Source organism: Apteryx mantelli, chromosome 6 (genome assembly GCF_036417845.1).
Source record: "Apteryx mantelli isolate bAptMan1 chromosome 6, bAptMan1.hap1, whole genome shotgun sequence".
NCBI lineage: Eukaryota > Metazoa > Chordata > Aves > Apterygiformes > Apterygidae > Apteryx > Apteryx mantelli.
The window spans coordinates 39,669,555-39,689,887 of record NC_089983.1 but is presented as its reverse complement, the minus strand read 5'-3'; the positions used below and the strand labels follow the sequence as shown (position 1 = coordinate 39,689,887).

Here is a 20,333-nt window from a genome sequence, read left to right as displayed (position 1 = left end):
TCAAGAGCAGCAGCCCCCAGTCTTTCATTGAGGTAAATTGCCTGATTCCACCAGCCTAGTGCAGAGGATTCCTTAAAATGTATGTAACTGTAGCCTGTTACAGAGGTACATGAAAAAGCCTTTAAATGTTATCTCTTTCTTTTGCAAAGCAATAGGTTTGGAAAGGGAGCTGAAAGCTCAACGATAAATGAAACTTCAATGCAATAAAACTTTAATGAGGGTGCAATATCTGGGAATTCAGTGTCAATGGTAATAAAACAAGAAGCAAGAATAGTCAGGTGTTTGCGTCATTTAACTCCAGAGGAATTTTCATTGCTCTAGTTCAAAGCTTATTTCTGCAGCTGCACCCATTTCTCTTTTAGTCTGACCTGTGGAGGGGCTCTCAGATACCGCTGTAAACTTACAGTTCTTCAGCGTTTCAAAGGCTGCTATAGCTATTTTATTGTGACTGGAATTCTGTGACCAAAGGGCAAACTGGGAGAGAGTTCACCTCTTTCTGGGTATTTACAAAGCATGGTCGTGCGTGGGAACGGGACCTTGGAAAAGCGCTCTTTGTGGTGCCGCGTGACTGCTGTCCCTTGGCTCAGACGTCATTCTCACTGCCCAGCCTTTGAAATCCAAGTGGGTGCTGGAAACCAAGCTGAGCGCAACCATCACCCATCAGTGCAAGAAAGGAAGCTCCTGCAGGCAGGGTGAAACGTTCAGGGAAACCGCTGGCAGGCGTTTCCGCCTTGGGCTCTCCTGTCCGTCAGCGGCCCCGAGGTGTCGGGTGCTCGGGTGCCACGCCACAGGCGGAGGAGGAGGAGGAGGAGGAGGAGGAGGAGGAGGATGTGCTGCTTCAGCCTGCCACCTGCTTCTGACTCAGCCCAAAAATTATGCTGGAAATGTTTCTTGGCATGGTTGCACAGGGAGGGCTAAATAGAGCTAAAGGAGTCGGGGGCAGAAGTTTGCGTGGTTATATGCTTGTGTAGAGGTATTGGGGTAGCTTCAAGCATAGGCAGCCCTTAATTCGTTTGGATACCCGTGAGCATAGCTGAGTGATGCAGCACTCCTCCGCGTGATAGCCCAGTGTCCAACTTTGCACGTGAAAGGCAGCACCTTCCAGGCATGAAAGCAGGGAGTATTTTGTATTTTTCTAGTTACCTGCTGGTGCAAAAATACCTCTTGTTTCTTTTACGAGACCATTTTCACATAACCCTTGTGCGTGATGTTCCAGACCGGAGTCATCAGCAAGTTAGAGCGAGCAGTTTGGGTAAGACGGCTCTCTCCTTCGGAGGTAGCACAGACCCAAGGACTTGACTTTTCACTGCTCCGTACTGTCTTTCGCTTGGATGGTTTGTTGTTTCAAAGGTAAACCGCAACGCTCCTTCCAACAGGAGGAAGGGACTGCAGCGGCTTCGGTCTTGCACGCAACAGCGTAGCCTCTTTGGGCTCAAAGCGCTCTGCAGACACGTCCGCAGAAAGTGCTAGTGAGTGCACAGCCAAAACTCACTACACCTGCCATTTTTCATCACCTGACCTGCAGGAAAAAAACAAAAACACAAAACCCACAAACATCTGTGCTCAGTTGCCTTTAACTCTGAAGGTGGCCGGATTTCCTAGAAAACTCGCTCCCAAAAATTCGGTGCTGTCTCCGGGCTGGCCCAGCAGGCCGGCTCCCCTCAGGGAGGTTGCACTGGGGAGGAACGGCTCTGCCAGCGGCTTCCCGGCTCCGACTGTGCCCAGCAGACAGGCCTCTGCCGGGAAATGCACCTCCAGCTACCTTTTTCCTTCAGAAACGCGACCTGAAGGTAAGATCTGGCGGAGTTTGGCTCCTGCCCCATCCCAGGGTGAGGTGGGTAAGTGAAAACGAGCCTCCCCTCGCGTCTGGAAGCGGCTTCCCCAGTGGTGGCCTCCGTGATGGACACTCCGGAGAGGCCTCACGTGGCTCAGGCCAATGCCCCACAAAGCAGCCCTTTCTCTGCGTGGTTTCAGCCAGATTTCCATTTTTTTAGCCCAATAATGCACTCTTTGTTTCAAAAGCTTGTGCCGCTGGTGTTTGCAGGCAGAGAGGCTTTGCCTCTTAGAGGTTGCCAGGAGGAATTAATTGAGTTTTCTGAGATTTTTTTTTGGGGGGGGGGGGTGAAGATATTGATTTTTGCAGCAATTAGTCAAAAAAAAAAAAAAAACAGACCAAACCCTAGAAAGCTGTGGGGCGAAATCAAAAAAGTCTGCAAGCAATTTGGATGTTGTTAGAAAACTCTGCGTTACAAGTCCAGGTAAAACGTGTGTCACAATTCAGACAGAAAACAGACTGGTTCAAAATAACCCAAAGAAAAACCCCACGTGGCTCAACGGAAAAGCTAGGAGAGTAAAACAGGGCAAAGGTCAGCAGTTAAAAATGGATCGCTTGCCTAAGAACGGGAAAGTCCATAAAACATGGCAAGTCACAGGGAATAAAGAGGGCTAAATAAAGAATCTGTAAAGCGTCTTGCAAAGGATGCTCTAGGTAACGGGTAAATAGGTAACTGGAGGCAAACAGGTAGCAGGAGTGAATGACTTAAGTGAAGTAAATACGAAACAGGACATATGAGGTCAAATAGGTGAGGTGGCTGCTAATATTCACCAGGACAGGGTGGCACCAACCCAAAGGAGCGGTGCAACGTGCCGTTGCGGAGAGCCTCCGTGCCGGGGGCTGCGGGCTCCTGCCCTGGGATGCTCAGACCAAAGGGTCTCACCTCCATCCCCGTCACAGCGAACCCGCCACAAGGGACGAACTCAGCGGGGCTCGCCGAGCCGGCATTGACAGGCCGCCGAAATCACGGGATTTGGGATTGCTCAGGGTGGCGACCGAAAAAGCCAGCAAAAGGTTGGGAATTGTCAGAAAGGATGATGAGAGCCAGACGGAGGGCATCGTCCTGCCGCTCCACACCGCCTGGGCGCCCCCAGCTCGAGCACTGCGCGCGGCGCTGGTCACGACATCAGGAGGGGCGTTGCGGAGGTGCCGGGAAGGGAACCGGAGGCTGAAGACATGAGACGGAGCAGCTGCCTTCCAGGGCAGGCTGAAAAGGCTGGGACACCTCAGGGAGGAAAAGGCCGAGGGGGTTATGCTCATCAAGGTTTACGAAGGTGGGGGTAAGCTGAATGCAGAGCTGTTGTTGTTCCCCAAATCCCACAGTCCAAGAATTAGGGGTAATTCAGAAGTAAAGGAGATCTGAGTGATATGGATAAGCAAAAGACTTCTTTACAAGAGCAGGTGGTGAACAGGCTGCCACAGGGGGGGTGGACACTGCATCTGCAGGTTCAGAAAGGGATCAGGCAGATCAAGGACACAGCTCTGTCACATCTAACAGTACGACAAAAAAAGTGGGGATGCTGGAGAAATATAAGTGAAAGGGATTGTAAAAAGTGCCCAGGCTCACACGCGCTCCCGAGCTAGCATGTGCTATTACCACCTCCGCAGAACCGCGGCTGGATGGACAACCCGGTCCAAGAGGACGTTTCTCACGTTCTTAACTCGCTGAACTTCCTTTCCCACTGCTAGCACTGGCTGAAAGGTTATGCCTGGGATGTGTGTATACTGTGTGCCTGTATGCCCTAATTATGCAAAGGTTGTTCATAAACCGTGAAGAGGCTGGGTAAAGTGCTGTACACCAGGCCGTTGGAGGTTTATGTAAAAACAGCCTCATAAAATGAATGAGCTGTTTTTCACAAACAGAAAGCTCAAAAAATGCAAAATGCTTCCTGCTTTTGGGCCTGAAAGGTGCTGCCTTTCATATGCAGGCCTCCAAAACCAACCTCACCCAGTTTCTTCTGCATCTTTCCTGCAGGAGAGCAAAGTTAATTACTCGACAAGACAGCGGCTCCAACCCACCACCTCCTGGTGGTAGCAAACCAGCTTGCAAAGAGCCTGCTCTTCAGTGCTCCTCACCATCCATATCCCTTTGCCTTAGAGCGAGTCTCAGGGCAGTGTCCCCGTCCCGCAGCGTAGGGGCCTCCAGCGCCCACTGAGGTGGGCGGATGTCAGGGAGGGCAGGAGCAATGGGGCCCCAGAGAGAAGCTACCTGCCCCCTCCCAGCCTGTGCTGAGGGGTGGGAGAGGGCCCTCCATGGCGGAGGTTTCCCCGGGGGAGCGGTGGGACTTGCAGGGCTGGAAAAGGAGGAAAGGAAAAATATGGCTCTGAGGGAAATATTTTGCCCATGACTCAGGAGAAGGCAGTGGAGGGGCTGACCCTGACTTTGATGGTAGTGGACAGAGCTGTGGCAGCTGAGCATTTTCCCTGCTTTTGGTCTTAGTCCGAAACACTAATACCCCTGGTAGCAACTTGAGGGATGTTTACCCCAACTGTTTTCCCAGTTTGGTCACGCTTTGTCATCTGCTGTCTGCAGTCCATTTTCTACGATGACATTAGTAGGAATGTTGGTCATGTTTTGGTGGGGTGGAGAGGAGACAGGGAAGGAAGAGGAGAGCTCTCCAGCTTTCTGTGACAGCTCCTCACTGCCTTAAAGAGGTCCTCTTCCTCCATACCCTTTCTGGGTGTCATTTCTGCTCACCTCATGCCCTCTGATATAAGCCTGGTTAAACGTTAGAGAACTTCTGCCACTCCTTTAGTCATCAACGCTTGGGTGTAGCTGGGAAGAGAAGGTCTGCTGCACAAATGAGACTTCAGAAAACATTGAACTTCTCAGAAGAAGTCTTTGACTGGTATTGATCATTTTATGGGGTAATTAGATTAGCCTGAATACACAGTTGCATATGACAGAGGTCCTAGCAGGAAACTCCTACATCTTGGGCTCGCCCTTTCTTTTTCTTTTTAATAGTTCATATTTGGGACATTTAACAAATTTAAGACAATATTATAGTGACAGAGTAATTAATTCCCTCTCAAAGAGTGGAAGGTTGAAAATGGTGGGAATTAGGGGTCAAATCCAGGCAGGTATTCCAGTGCCTAACTTGTTCTGAAATTAATAGGAGTAAGGGTTCCTGAGGAGGGATTTCTGGATTTGGGCCTATGTATCATTCCTATAAAACATGTAGGGATGGCGTTGCACATGTGTAACAGTAAGTTATTATTCTTTCCAAAGCAAGCCTTTCCTTTTGGAATTTTCCTCCTTTTCTCTACTATTTTTCCCTTTAAAGGCTGCATAGACCTCTCTGTATGAACAGAGCCTGCCGCAAGCTAAATATGCTATGCTGGACAAAAACTGTTTTCCAGAAAAATAAGCAAAAATTTAAAAAAAAAAGGTCCAATGGTTTACTTCAGATAGTAATTAAATATCCAACTTTCAACTGAGATTTTTAAAAAGCTGCATAGGACATTAGGAGGCCCAAACCACATTGTTTCAGGGTGATTTTTTTTTCCTTTGGAAAGCCTAGCTTTTGTATCACCAGAGCACTCTGTTTGCTTGGGACTTGGGAATTTGCTGAAATCAGTGGGAATTTTGCCAGAGATTTCAGTGGAGCCAAGACTAACTGGCTCTACCTGTTGACATATTAAATCATATTTAATGATGCTTCCCCCACATAGACGCATACAACGGAAATCTCTTTGGGGTTTCCATCCCACTTACGTTTAGTGACAAGCCCTCTGCTACAACTGCACAATAAACGGTCACCTTTTTTTTTTGTGGCTCTCCTGTAGGAGAACCACCTTTTTTTTTGTACCCCAAACGGTTCCAGTTTATCTGAAGCAAGACATGCACGAAAAGGGAAGATTTTTCATGCACCTAGCAGGGACAGACAAGCTTTCATCCAGCAAACCCTTCTCCACCGCTCTCCTTCCTCCCACTCGGCCAAGCCTCTGGCCACAAGATGGTGCTGGCACTTTGCAGTTGGAGGAGAGGCCAGGAGAAATGCAAAACCTTTTGATGAGCACATTTTAGCTGAGGCTAACCATTAACAGAGACCACGGGCAGGTTTCCACCGCGCCGCTAATGCTTCACCCCCTCCTGTGTCCCATCCTTACGCACCGTGCTGCCTGTTCCTTTGAGGGCCAACCTCCCCTCCGAAAATGGCCATTCGGGTAGCCAGGGGCAGCTTTCCAGCTGCCTCCCAGCCTGCCCCTCTTCCAAAAGGCGATGCCTGGAGCCGTCCAGGTGACAGAGCATGCCAAGTCTGGGCTGGATCCATCACCACTGCCTGCAGAAGGACTTGTGTTTACGCACCTTGCTCTCTTGGGAGCAGGAGGAATGTCCTCCCTACATATCTCCCTCACTTTCCAGCCCTGTAACCCCAGGCACGGATGTGCCCCTGGAGTGTAAAACAGCCTTCAGGCTGCAATTTCTTCTCTCCCGCCCCCGAAGGCAGTAGGTCCAGCAAGTCCAATGCTCCTGAGCTAATGCCCGTCATCCTCCTCCTTCAGGGGCCAAATTCACCTTTCCCCGTGTGGCTGAGGCACCTGGAGCTTGCCCTGCTCCTGGACAGAGCAGCTGAGCTGGGTGTGATCCCAGTCTGCAGCAAATGCACAGGGACCTGGTGCCGGGGGAAATGCTTCCAGCCAAAGTACGGTTTGGATAAGGGCTTTAGAAAGAGAAGGAAAGCAGGCTTTGCTGTTACTGCAGTTTAAGTGATCTGCTGAGCACCAGTCTTCAGCTCTGATGACCACCCAGTGTTTGTGAAAGGTGAATCAACTATTCCACAGCACACAAAACCTGTTGTGAGCTGCTTGTGCAGGGAGTGGAGGGAAAGTGGATTTTTACTGATCAAAGGATGCTTTCAGGGCCCACAGATTTATTTTGAATGCTCCTTTGTTTTATGCAGGCCAGGAACAAAATTTGACATGAAGGTTTTTGAGTGCCATGCCCTGTTCCCCAGCATGGCTGCAATGTTTCCTCATAGTGGATAGAGAGTGACAGTGTTGCTCTTGAGCAGCCGAGGACAGAGCTTGGTCCCCAGATGATAAAAGTAGATTTTTTTATAACAGGAAGCAGCAAAGCAAACCGTGCCTTTGGCTGGAGGACAGCATATACTGTTTAAGAAAGAATGAAATTAATCACTGTCTTTTGTGGCATGCAATTGCTGCCTATTACTGCCATCTGACATGGATTTTGTGTGAATTAGAACTTTTTGTAGCTGCCATGGAAAAAAAAAAAAAACAGGAGACAAACTTTTTTCCATCTCTGTGAAAACCCCAGCAACGCGGCTGTGCTGTGAGTGAAGGCAATGTTGGGAAGGCAAAGCCACGTGGTGCTCAGGTTCTGTTTCTCTACCTTCCCACTTTCAATCACAGGCAAACAGCATGGTGAGAAAGGGGAAAGAGAAGGAGAGAGTTTTCTTAATACAAAAATTGTTCATAAGAAGGTCCCCGAGGTTCAAACCTTTGCCTTTTGTTCATTTGCCTTTTATCGCATTTCACTATCCTCCAGCCTGACTCTAGCTCCCTGCAAAATTCCAAGCAAATTGGCCTTTTTTTTAACCATAAATCAGCCCAGCTTGATCAACATCTAGGCTCATGTTTCTCTTGTCTTTCAGTTTACGGGGAGCTGCTTGGCCCAAAGGACTGAGGGACACTGAGGACCTGGCAGAGTCACCACTGTGTCCCCACGTTGCCCATGGGCAGGCTGAATTCTGCGTTTTCCTGTTCCAACAGTTGCTGACTTCAGTGTGAAATCTGGAAAAGGGTGACTTTAGCTGTTTCAAAGGTTCTGCTGGTATGTTAGAAAGCTGTGCCAGAGATCCTACGGCTTCTGAATTTACTGCAGATAGGGAGGTTCAGTGGGTTCATATCCAATAATGAGTTTACAATGAGTTACACCCCGTAGGAATGTAGCTGTAATGGTGTAAGAAGTAGCAAGCCCAACCTTAGACACAGTGCCCCTAACCGTGAGAAAGAGATGTCATTGTTTCACGACTAGGATATTGCAGCAGGATCAAGGCAACAGTTAGTGAAAGGTTGCAGTGGCAGGAGAGCGTCACCCCTGAACTAGGCTGTGGCCATGCTTTGGGGCTGTGGGACCAGCATTTCGCTTTGGCTGGTGCAGAGGGAGGAGTCATCACTGAAAATCTAGAACCCAGTCAGTGACGTGCCAGATATCTAGAGATAACAACTCAGGTGTTTTTAATCCACCCTGCCTTCCACATGGGAGATGCAAAAGTTTAGGCAGTGCAAACCAATCTTTAAAACACCCAGAGTATCTCTTGATAAAGTGTTTGTTTTGACTGATAACAAGCAAGCCAAAGGACTGAACTGAGGCTGCGTCACTTTAAATGCCTGGGTAGGTCAGATACACTGGATTAATTACGTCTTACTTTGATCATAGCTTTAAAATGCAAGTGATAAGAGGGCAAGTCCAAAGATCAGTCCATTTCAGCCCTGGGGTTTTCTGGTCTCTGTTCGAGCAGAACGATGCAATCATACTCAAAAAAACAAGTTCAAGGGCCTCTGCGGGACCTAGGTTGTTGAAGGAAACTGAGGGCTCTCAGGCCCATGGAAAAGGCTGAGACTAAGTGATCCTCAAGAATGGCATTTTGTAGGCAGGAGCCATAGTGGTCAAGAAACATAAGGCACAGGTAGCACAGCTTGCTTTCTCAGTCCCTCATTTAGCAAAAGGGAATCCCAGGAGGAAGACGAAGGGCTCATCTGGTTGTGTCGCACGGAGGCACGCAGGGGGCAATCTTCATTTCAGGCATCTGCTGTCACCCCATCCCTGGCTCCTTTAGGAAAAGCAGCAGCACATCCAGTGCAGGGCCCCTCGCTGCTGGCGATTAGGAAGGATTTATGCAAACCCCGCTGCAGGGGCCTCATTTCAGGCCACGCATTACCTCCACTAGTACTTTATTTCTTGGATAGGCAGCTAACCTCAGCGACTCGAAGCTGTCTTCACTCTGCTGAGCTGAACTGCCTGCTGCGCGGGGGATAAATTCCTCACACTTAACGGCAGCGGCGGAGCCCCTGCCTGGCTGTTAGAGCTGCTCCGTCGGTCTTTAGTGCAATTACGTCTCCTTCACTTCTGTCTGCAGCGGTGAGAGCAAAGCGCCTGGCTTTGGCGAGCAGGGGACCAACGTTGTCACCTGGGAGCCCACAGCACTTCTTCCACTACCGCTCTGCGAGGTTTTTCCCTATAGAGCATACGTCCCACGGCATGGTCTGTGGGCCGGTCGTGGTCTCCTGGGGCAAGATATGTGGCCTATAAGTCTGTGTGACCTTTACTGTGCTTTCACTTAAAAGAAATCTGATAATAAGGGTACATGACTGCTGGCAAATATTGAGTGCCGACAGCAGCCCAAAATCTCCAAAAAGCCGAGTAGCCACTTCTAAACTTCTCCCTCCTCTCCGAGGTCTCTCGCCAGGGCCGTGCGCAGGCTGCGAAGCGGGGCCCTCGCTCCCTCCGGCAGGGAGCCTCCGCGGTGGCTTTGGAGGCCAAGAGCCGCCCCGTCGCCTGCCGAGGCCGCGGCCGAACGCCGGAGGCCGCACGGTGCGGGAAGTCCACGCGGCGGGCCCCGGGGTGCTGCCTCGCAACGGCACGGGCGGCGAGCGCGGGGCGCTCGACCTCCGCTGAGCTGAGCTAAATATAACCGGTGACTTATGAGCGGCAGCGTCTCGCCAAGCGCTGGTGCCGCCGCAGTAAATTCCTGCTGAGAGTCCTCCCCCATCTCCTCGAAACCTCTTTTTCCTGTTCCCCATAATCAGGTCTCACACGGGTGCTTTTTTTCCCACCGAGTAGACTTCTCTCCCGTTTCTGCTTTTCCTTTCTCCCTGTTGCTCATTTACCACTTGACCTTTGTGCATCTGTTCTTTATCCCCAGCGCTTCCCTCGCCGCCGAGAGGAGAGTGCGAGCCGCCGGCGCGACAGAGGAGGGGGGCCCGGGTACCGAGCCAGTGGCGCCGCGCGCAGAGCACGCAGGGTTTTCCTTTTCTACAAACAGGATGATTAAAGCTCTCTCGCACACAAGCATATGTATGTTTGCATGTGTACGTATATGCATGTATGTTTATAGAAAGGGCTGGCTTCTATCCAGGAGCCGAGGAAAATTCAGAAAAAATGAACATCCAGAACTGGTTTTCACAAATTTAGGAACCGTGTTATATCTCAGGGTCCTTGGGCATGGCAATAAGCACTGAGGATGGACTTCTAGGTTTACACCAGGCTCCCCTAGGCATTAATGCTTTGCATCAGATGTTTTAGCTCATGTAACTGTAGGATCTGCATTTCATTTCCTTTCTCTTCACAGACGTACTAAAAAGCCGCCCCATCGGAAGAGCCCGCTGTGGGGTTCCCGCACCCCAGCTCATGCCTTTCCAGGTCAGTCACAGCGTGGCCAGCACCAGTTTTATTATTTATAAAAGGTGACGGCACGCACCTTGTCATGCACTCGGAGTGAGATGAGCGCAGAAACTGCCCCTTGCCTATGCGAAGGCACGAGGGCAGCTAGGCGGAAGCTGAAGGATGCTGCTTCCCCGTGTCCTCGCGGCATCCCTCAGCACAGCTGGAGCTCGGTTTCTGTAGCTCACGCAGAAATCACCTCCCTCTGCCCACGGAGCAAAAAGCCTGCTGGGCCACCAGCTGAGCAGCGCCAACAGCCTCCTCTCCTATAAATATAAAGATATTGAGAACTGGACCCCCAAGCAGGTCAAATGCTTCTTTAAGGACATGCTCCTGAGGCATAGGATCCCAACGACCCGAAAGGAGGGGAGGAATCTGTCTGCGGAGGCTCTTGCACTTCCAGGACTGCACATCCCCAGCACTGATCCCACTGTGGGGTGGCGACTGCGGTCCAAAGCCTGGCTCGCACGCCTCCTTTGGACCAGAACAGCTATTCTGGTTAGGCATGTCACTTTAGCAACGCTGATTTGTTTATACCGGTTACAACCTCTCCTTACAACTTTTTGTTGTTGTTGTTCTCCTTTTCCCTATGGGAAGAGCTGTTCCTTTGTAACCTACCCGCAGTCACCCCCCCCCCCCCGAGTTATTCTGATTTAGTGCTACCAGTACAGTTAAAATGTTGCAACTTTTGTAGATGGGTGTTTCCCAAGATAACAAGTAGTCACTTCATTGAAATCCAACCCTGATGTTGGATTTAACCATGGGTATGGAGACATCAAAAAAATAGCAGTCTATGAAAACTACATTGAAAATTATTGCAAATAAGAAGAAATTTTTGCAAGTGGCATTAAGTTAATATCTTATTTCTGAGAACAGGAATACATAATATTGGATCGAGTGCATGTGTTTTATGCAAAAATCTAATGGTTAGAGATAGCAGACATCATGTTAAAGTGGCATGAAGGTTTGCAGGCCACAGGCCTCTAGCTATTACTAGAAAGCACCCTTAAAAGTCAGCCAGCAGCTATCTGGTTGATTTATGGTTTTTTAAAAAATAGAAGAAAAAATAAATCCCACCAGCAACCTAAACACAATCATAAATCCATCGTTTCCTTTAGCTCTCAAGTGTTGATGTCTCATCCTGCTAGGGACCGGCGGTGGGTGGGGAGCGACCTGCAAGGCAGGGCAGAGCGGTGCTGCTCGGATGCCCTTGCCCAGAGATTTATTTAACAGATGGACACGGTGTCTGTTTGTTTGTACACTGAAAATCCCTGAAGCAGGAAAAAGCCACATAACAGCAGCCGCTGACCCATGGGGAAATATGAGCAAGAGCTGGTGAGGGCAGGCCTGTGTGAGCCCCGGGAAGGCGGGCGTTTGGTATTTGTGTGCCTTGTGCATGTGTGGGCTGTGTGTGCCGGCCTGTGTGCATGTGTGTCTGTGCATGCATATGTGAGTGTGTGTGTGTATGCATCCAAGTGTCTATTGTGTACTTCTAGGTACATAGGCATGTGTGTCTCTGTGTCTGTGCATGTGCATGGGTCTGCAAGCTCCACATGTGTGCCTATGTGCATGCACACGGGTCTGCGTGTGCCTGTGTGTACATGCATGTGCACGTGCACGCATGCCTGTGCAAGTTCTGCAGGTGTGTGCATCGGAAAACATGTCTGTACACGATGTGTGTGTGGGCATACATGTGCATGCATGTGTGTGCATGTATGTGCCCACCTGTGTGTGCATGCGTGTGTGCCTCTGCATCCATTCCTACATGCATGCAGTTATGTGCCTGCCTATGCATGCATGTATCTACCTGTGCATGTATGCATGCATGTGCCTGTGTGTGCATGCATGTGTGCATGTGTGTACTTGTGTGTGCACGGGTGGGCCTGTGTGTGGATGCATACACATGCATGTGCGTACCTGTGCATGTACACGTGTGTGCATGCGTGTACCTGCGCGTGCGTGTGCCTGCACGTGCCTCTACGCGCCTGCACCTACCTGTGCATGCACGGATGTGCGAACATGCGTGTGCCTGCACGCAGGCATGGCTGTGTGCAGGCGTGTGCACGTGCGTGTGCGCGTGTGCGTGTGTGCACACTGCTGCCCGTGCCGCGTGCCCGCTCCGCGCCCCCCCGCGCCCCCCCGCGCCGCGCTCCGCCGTGCCAGGGGCGGCCCGCTCGGGGGCCCCCGCCGGCCGCCCCGCTCCGCCCCGCCCCGTCCCGTCCCGTCCCGTCCCGCCCCGTCCCGTCCCGTCCCGCGGCGCCGCGGGCCCGGGCGGCCGCAGCGGGCGCGGCGCGGGGCGCGGAGCGGAGCGGCGCGGAGCGGAGCGCGGCGCTGCCGGCGCCCGCCGCCCCCCGGGGCAGCGCCGCCCCCGCCGCCGCCGCCTCCTCCTCCGCCGCCGCCGCGGCCGCGGCCGCACAAAAGGCGGCGGGGCGGGCCCGGGCTGCCCGGCCGCCGCACCATGCCCCGCCGACGGGGGCTGCCGGCGCCCGCCGCCTGCCGCCTCCTCCTGCTCGCCGCCCTGCTGCCGCCCGGCGGAGGTAAGGGCCGCCCGCGCCGCCGCGGGCCGCGCCGCGCAGGTAGCCGCCGCCAGCCGCCCTGCCCCGCGAAGCGGCGGCGCCTGGCGTGCTCTTGCGGGGGGGACGGGGACAGCGTGGTTTTTCTCCTCGGCGGGCTTGTCGGAGCAGCGCGGGTCCCGCGCGGGGTGGGGAGCGGCGGCACCGGGCGCGTTTCTGCGCGGCTGCCGGGCTCTGCCCCGGGCCCGCGCGGAGCCGCCGCCGCCGCCGCCGCCGTGCGAGCGGGCTCCTCCGGCGCTGGGATCGGGTGTTTTCCCTGCGAGCACTCGCAGCCTTTTCATCCAGGGAGCGCACACAGTTCCTCTGAGTGCGCTGTTCCGGTATTTACTCCCCGCGCTTAATGTTTCATTAGTTATCTTAACCAGAGGCTCGTCTTACAGAGAGCGCTGCGGCACGCGACTGCAAAAGCCTCAAGACGTTTTCATAGTTGTTTTTTCCTGACTTTGGGGGTCTGATGCTTAGAGCTGATGGCTCAGAAATGTAGCTGACCTTGGGGAAGAGGTTGCTAGAACCCTTATTGCAAGCACAGATAAAACGATCTTTTTTTCCACACTTAGGAGAGTAAAGTGTATCACTTTTTCCCCAAGTATGCCAGTACATTCATCTCGGCGTGAGGAGCTGCCCAAACTAAGATTTCTTGTAGAACTGGTTTAAAATGAAGTCTGGTTGCCTGGAGCATCTTTATGAGTAACATCGTTGAGTACCTTTTGTAAGAAGCTCCTGTCTTGCTCTGCATCATTAATGTACTAGTCTCGGCTATCTACATGAATGCAGTATCTTCCTTTGCTTTCTTGGGCTCTCCTGCATTGCTCTCTGGGGAAAGGACATAAGCTGGAGGTGCCATTTATACCTGCTGGATGCTGTTGCACAAAATGAAGTTGAGTGCAGGGTTTAGGAGTTAGTGGCATGAATGTGGAGCTTGCCTATGGCAGGTGGTGGGTGTAAAACTGTTGCAGCTTCAGTGCAAGGACCGTATGTGAAGCAAGGTCTAAAAGGGATGGATTATTTTCTGTGGTGATACCAGCTATATCCTGGAAGGAATTTTTCCTGTTAAGTGAAGTTTAGTAGAAAGGAGTGTTTTCGTTTAAATACACCAGAACCAAGAGGCAGACTGAGGTTCTTCCAATCTTACCTGGTAACTAGCTCTGGGAGCTGGAAGCCTCCAGACTAGCACAGGGATCTTCAAGACTTTCCTTTGCCCGATTCAGTGTGATCTGGCATGAAAGACTGCTCTGAATCAAGCACAGCATAAGACTTTCATCTGGAAAATCCTGTGTGTTTCTTCTCCAGCTCAAAAAGCTCAGGTTTCAGTACAAAATCAGATGGCTTAACAAAGCTCCGTTTTCACAACAATGCTGGAAAAGTTTTGGTTTTGTTCCAGAGTGGAAAGAAAAGCATACTTTGAAACTTCAAAAGCTGCCACTTGCTGGAATGTGGCCCTATGGCCAGCTACATGAGCGTGGGCCGCCGCGAGGGTTGGGTCATGGTACCCGTTGGAAACGAACCCGTCGCGAGGAGACCTTGGTTTCCATTTGGATACTACCATTACTAAGTAAACCCTCAAAAATCCACCAGTCGGGAAGGGAGGTAAATATTACCCTGTTTCCAGACAGAAGGGCGAGCGAAGCCTGTTGGATAGCCAGGGTAGGAACACAAGTGTTTGCTTTATAAGATCAGTGGTGAGACTGCCTCTGAGGCCCATTTCATCCCAAGCTCAGAGAGTTGTGGCCAGTGATTCCTCTTACCTTTGCAGCGAGAAGGCTAACTTGTGTTTGTTTCCCTTCTACTTCCCTCGCAGCCTCCAGACTTCACATGAGGAAGAAATGAAGCATGTGTTTTGCTGTGTTGCAAAGCACACGGTTACAAGAGCAGTGGCTATTGAGGAGAGGCTTTCATCCGTGCTGGAAGCCACTGCTATTGCAGGGCATGGAAATGCACAACTGGCATCTGTGCAAATTGTAATTCGGTCGAACAAGTTAACGCTTTACTTTATAGTGCATGTTTATATTCTGAGCTCTTGCAATACCCAGGAAGTGCAGTATGACTTCAGAATGTGACCAAGGAATGAAATGCATGGATATATGGTAACAGTCAGTGAAATAAAATTAATAAGCCTCTTGTTTAAAGTGAATGAAAGCATGCAGCCTTTTTGAATGAAAGCCATAGAGAAAGTAGAAGGCTTAGCACTCTTGGGTTAGAGAGTTAACCACCTTGTGGCTGACTGAAAATCATCAGTGTAGGGCTTTGACATAGTCATGCCACAATGATGACTTAGAAATAGTGACAGGATAACTTGTCCTTTTTTTGCTTTTTGCCTGGGGCATGATAAGCTCTCCTACAGCTGTCCAGCTTGATTCACTGCTTCCTGTGCAGCATAGCCCAGCCTCACACTGGAGTGATTGAGGCAACCAGAGCCACCATTTCTAATTTTTCATTAAAATATTCTCAAGGAATACACAGTAAGCACTCCTCAAAAGCTCTTGCAACACAAGGTTCTTGCTGCAGGACGAAACTTTGTGTAGTTCCTTTCCAGACATCAGCAAGTCTACACAATCTGCACATCATATCTAGCAGCAGTGTAGTGCAGTGGTATCTGTAGATATAACTGTCTGAAAAATAAATGAACTGTAGCACAAGGCCTGACAATGCCTTTATTGACATTTTGGATGGAAAAAAATAGCAGGCTCAGAGTTCAAGCCCAAGGCATTTCGTGAAGAGTGTGCAGCCTCTGTGCTGAATCCTCAGCTGAAAATGTGTTTAATTAGTTATTGACAGTTGATGTTAATAGCTGCACGCTGGAGAATTGGGGCACCAGTGGTATTGAATGGCACATTCATAGCTACAGGCATGATTAAACAAGCTGTGGCATTCAAAGCAGATACGATTGCTGTTTGGTTCTGTTTAACCTGGGTTGTTCCACTTTAAGTCTTCTCAAAGCTCAAGTGCTAGCTTTTTGGAAGTGGGACTTTTTCAGTACTTGTGCAGCTTGGTGCTAATAATTTAGGAGCGAATAACATCACTAGCTGTCCATCTGTTTATGTCTTAGTGTGGGTCTTTGCTGGCATCCCAGCATAGGAAGAGCTTTCAGCCGTGGCGTGGAGCAGCATGTTCCATCCCGGGCAGCCTTGGACGCTGCCCAGTATAATCAGACTGGCCAGCTTGCCCTGGATATCCTGTGGAAATGACTCCCATAATAAATTAAAGTAATTTGCTGTAACATGAGTTAATTATGGAAATCGCCATCATATGAAAGGGGGCGGTGAATATTTTTCAAGGCTAATTTAAGATGAAAATTTGAGGAGGGAGGGAAGGCCCTTATGTCCAGGTAGAAAAATTCAGAAGCTCTGCCTACTGTAGCTTTAAAAGTCAGCATTCTCTAGGGCGTTTGGAAAGCCATCTTCATATTTCAGACTAGTCTAACAGCTATTGCATTCTCTCACAAGTCGTGGAAACATTTCATTAGAAAGATGAATTGAACTCTTTGGTTAACCAAAGACCACTGAAAAAGAGAAAAAAATCACCAGAGTCATATTTTAGAGGTTCTCCACACCTCAATCCCAGTTTTTGTCCTATTCATTTTTCTTGGGGAAGGAAAAGAAAGCAAGACTTCCTTTCAGGTGAAAAGGAAAGGCTTATTCCTTCTCAAACCTTTCCAGCTCTGGGGAGATTCTTTGCTCTTGAAACTGTTTGAACTTATAATAAGTTGAAGGTTAAGAATATAGCTAGAACACCCTGAGTACTGTTTTCAGAATAAGTAACCACTTAGCCCATCCCATTCTTTGTCGTTCTCTGTTACTGAAGGTCTCAATCTGTGCACGAGTGGAAGTGCCACGTCCTGTGAAGAGTGTCTCCTCATCCATCCAAAATGTGCTTGGTGCTCCAAAGAGGTATGTTGGCAGACTTGATTTTTTTTATTTTTATTTTTTGTTTCAGAAGTCGTAGTTGGTTGATAAATGCTTTTTGTAACGCAAAAAGGAAGGAAGCTAGTTTTTTCCTCTGCGGCCTGTCCCTGATGCTATGCTGTGCTGTAAGTGGTTGGCGAAGGCAGTGGGTGCTTCCATGCTGAGCACAGTTCATACGTGTGCAACCTGGGAACTCTGTGACACAGTAAGAAATGGGTCTTCTGCCCACCATGCATCCTAAATAGAGCAGCACTGCTCATTTCTCCAGCTACCTTTCTGTTTCCAGTGGGTTTTGTGTCACCCTGCGGGCTCTGTGTTGCCTTGCTTGTAAGTGCTCTCCCTAAAATCATGTGCCCCCCCCATCTTGCGTCCCGACCAGAGATGGTGCTGGCTGGGGCGGTTGTGCATGGGCCGGACGTGGCGGGACGCACCCTCCCGCCTCCAGCACTGCAAACGAGTGGGCATGCAAGGCGAGCTCGTTCTGACACGCTCTCCCCGTTCCTAGCAAAACGTGGCTGTGGGATGCCCTGATGCCAGAGGAGTCTTTCTCCGTAACGGAGTTCTCCTCCGTGAATTTATTGTGTCCTTTGCAGAGACCACATACACTTCTGATGTCTGCAGCATCCTACGGCAATGAGTTCTCCAGCTTTATGGTGTGTTTTGTGGCAAAAATGCTTGCCTATGTTTGTTCTGAAATTTCTTTCCAGTAATTTAATTGGGCCCTCCTTGGTTTATGAGAAATTGCAGATATATTTCCCTGCTCACCATCTAAGTGCTGTCCATGACTTTCAATATTTATCTATCTATCTATATAAAAATATATATAAATATTAACAAGTACACATCTTATCAAGTAGATCTATGATCTTTAGAGATAAAGGTGTCTGAAGATCTGATAACATACAATACAATCAGCTGCTGTCTGCTTAGTGCCTGCATCTGTCCAAGTACTTAAGAGAGAAATAAGGATGCTTACAATTTGTGTGCAAAGATCCTGCCTCCTTGCAGAAATACCACCCAACACAGACATAGCTGTTGTGTCACAAATTGGCTTTGGGCTGTGAGAAAACCACAGAACAGTGGATAATCTTGAAGCTAAAACATGCGTGCCATGCGCGGAGGTGGAGGGATGGGTGTTGTTTGGTCTTGCAGTACCATTTCTGGGCAAGTTCCCCGTCCTGAATCCACCTGTGTTTCTCAGTACAGCAGTGAAAGGCATTTTACACGCCTGACTGTAGGTCAGAGCCATGGCCTCGGGACCTCTACCCACACCTCTTGGGTTCAGTGGTGACCTAGGGTGGCTTTGCTAGTATGGGCTGCTCCCAGCAGACCCCAGTTTTTCTAAAGCCCAATGCAATGGGACCGAAGAGCCATGCCCGGGGGGACGGTGTGCTCTGCGGGGGGCTGGGGGCAGACCCGCCACACTGGGGAAAGGAGGAGAGGAAGCTCCACCAGGGAAGACCTGTCTGCCCGATTCCTCCTGATACCGCTGCCCCTCAGCCTGTGTGATTGCCGATGCCTGTGGGATGCAGGGCTTCGTCATCGCTAGGTCCCCTCAGCAAGAGGCATTTTTCAAGGGCTTCTCATGCTTGGAGGTAGCATAAAGGACTTCATCATAATCACGCACCTGCCAATTAGGTGCTGAGCAGTTCATTCCCCTGGGTTTTCCTTCCTCCTGTTTTCAAGTCCCCAACCCACGCATGGTAGGAACATGGCTTTTCCCCTCGCGAGGGCTTGAGGGTAGAGGGAAGGAGTCTGAGGAGTGCTGTTAATAATCTCTTCATGAGTGCGCTAAGAGCCTGAGCAGCAGTCGCCGTACAGGGAACCAAAGCCAGCGGTAATTAATACGGCCGTTTCGTTGCAGGCCCTTAGACTGGTGCTGTCGGGGCTGGCCGCTTGGGTGGGCGTTGACTCCCTCGGCCAGGAGTGATGCTCTCGTCTTCTCTGCTGGTCCTTGTTCTTCTGGTGCGGCTGTTTCTTTCCTTATCCCATTTTAAGCATGCCCTTAACCTTTCTGCTGTCGTCAGGGCCCCCGAGGCCACGGGCGCAGGCGCCATCGCCGTGCCCCTCTCCTGCTCCAGCTTCTGCGGGCTTCTGCCTCCTCCTACCTGCCGGTGGCTCGGGCGCCTTCAGGCGCAAAGGGGTGATGAGGCTCATGCGAGGGAGGCTTGGCGGCAGCAAAGGAGAGGTCTCAGGGGTGTGAAAGGACAGAGCGCGTTCCCGAGCCCCTCGTTGTGCCCAGGCTCGGGGGAAGGACCCCAATGTCCTCGCTGACTGCTGCCCTCCGGGTCTAGCTTGGTGGGTTTTCACTTACTCATAGCACAACTGCAGCTTTCCAAGGAAAACCTCTTAGTGCTACTAATACCCTTTTACCTGACAGTGTAATGGTTTTCATGTTTTTTTTCCGGCAGAGTGAACGATGTGTAGGACGGAAAGGGTAAAGCAATAGATCCTGCTTTTGAGACATCTTGTAAACAGCTGTAAGAGCTCCTCTTCCAGCCAGCTAATCTGTGGTGGTGATACTGGAATCCAAGAATGCTGGCTATTAAGTTATGGGTACCCAATAGTTTTCTTTTTTTTTTCTTCTTCTTGGCATCAAAAGGCAATTTTTGCAAAATACTGCCAATGGAAATGTTTATCTGGTGGTCACTGTGACCACTAATTGTGTGTCAACCCATGGGACTGGCAGCTTGACTCTTATCTTGCAAACAGAGTTATAAAAAAAGTATTTCTAAATGGAATGGAGGGGCCAAATGAAGGAAGAGGTCTGTTTACAAGGAAGTACTATAATACTTCCTGACCTTTAGCCTGGAGCAGCTATTTAAAAATACATTTCACAGTATTTTTTTGCCAAGAGCTATGTGTTAAAAAGCTGCTGTTACACACTACATGCTAAAACTTAGCAAGCTCTTATTCTAATTCTATAATTACTCTTTTCTGTAATTTCATTTTTGCAACTCTAATTATTTCTCTTTACTTATGAGATCATCAGTTGAAATAATGGAGCTGCAAAAGTAAGTATCTGGAGGTTTTCAGCTTCAAAAGGTTTAAAATAATATAAGCTCTAAGATCTACTTTCACTGCATTGTCATTTCACCCCCTTATTTCCCTCTTCCCTCTGCCACAGCCTAATCAGTTATGCTTCCTAAATTGTTGGGTTTTAGTCTATTTTGCTTTTGTACTTCTAGTAACTGTCACTTGCAGCAGTATGTTGCCCAAGAGAGTACGTGCTTGTCAAACTCTATAGTTCTGCTGATGTTTAAATACCGTGCCTAAGACATTGGAGTGGTTTCCACAGATGCTAACTGTGTTGTGGTTGAAACATGATCAGCTGATTAGTATGTATTTTCTGCTCACTTTGCATTTAACTAACAGATTTGGGACCAAATTTGACCACCTGTTGTCATCTTTATAGGCAACGTTTAATAACTTTGTCAGGACTTGCTATACCTTCTTCAGTAAAACCAGTCTGAAAAGTTTCAGAAATAGCATCTTTTGCTGTCAGTTATTCAGCAATCACCTGCCAGTGCAGCACGTTCAAAGCAGGCGTGGGAGAGCGATGCCCGTGGAAACTCATGGCTGCATCCGCTGGGCCAAGAGCAGGTTAAAGCATGCTG

At 49.9% G+C, this 20,333-nt stretch overlaps 1 protein-coding gene across 2 annotated transcripts in view; it reads left to right on the top strand.

The window, feature by feature from the left end:
• Window positions 1-12,674: 12,674 nt before the first annotated feature.
• Window positions 12,675-20,333, top strand: part of ITGB5 (integrin subunit beta 5) — an 80,727-nt gene continuing 73,068 nt past the window's right edge. The window contains exons 1-2 of one of the 2 annotated variants that reach the window (XM_067299321.1): window positions 12,675-12,778; window positions 16,616-16,701. In XM_067299321.1, the coding sequence (XP_067155422.1) occupies window positions 12,700-12,778; window positions 16,616-16,701 (165 nt within the window). In that variant the 5' untranslated portion in view covers window positions 12,675-12,699. Of the gene's footprint in view, window positions 12,779-14,755; window positions 14,773-16,615; window positions 16,702-20,333 lie in introns of those variants that run through there. The other variant, XM_067299322.1, reaches the window with a different exon arrangement.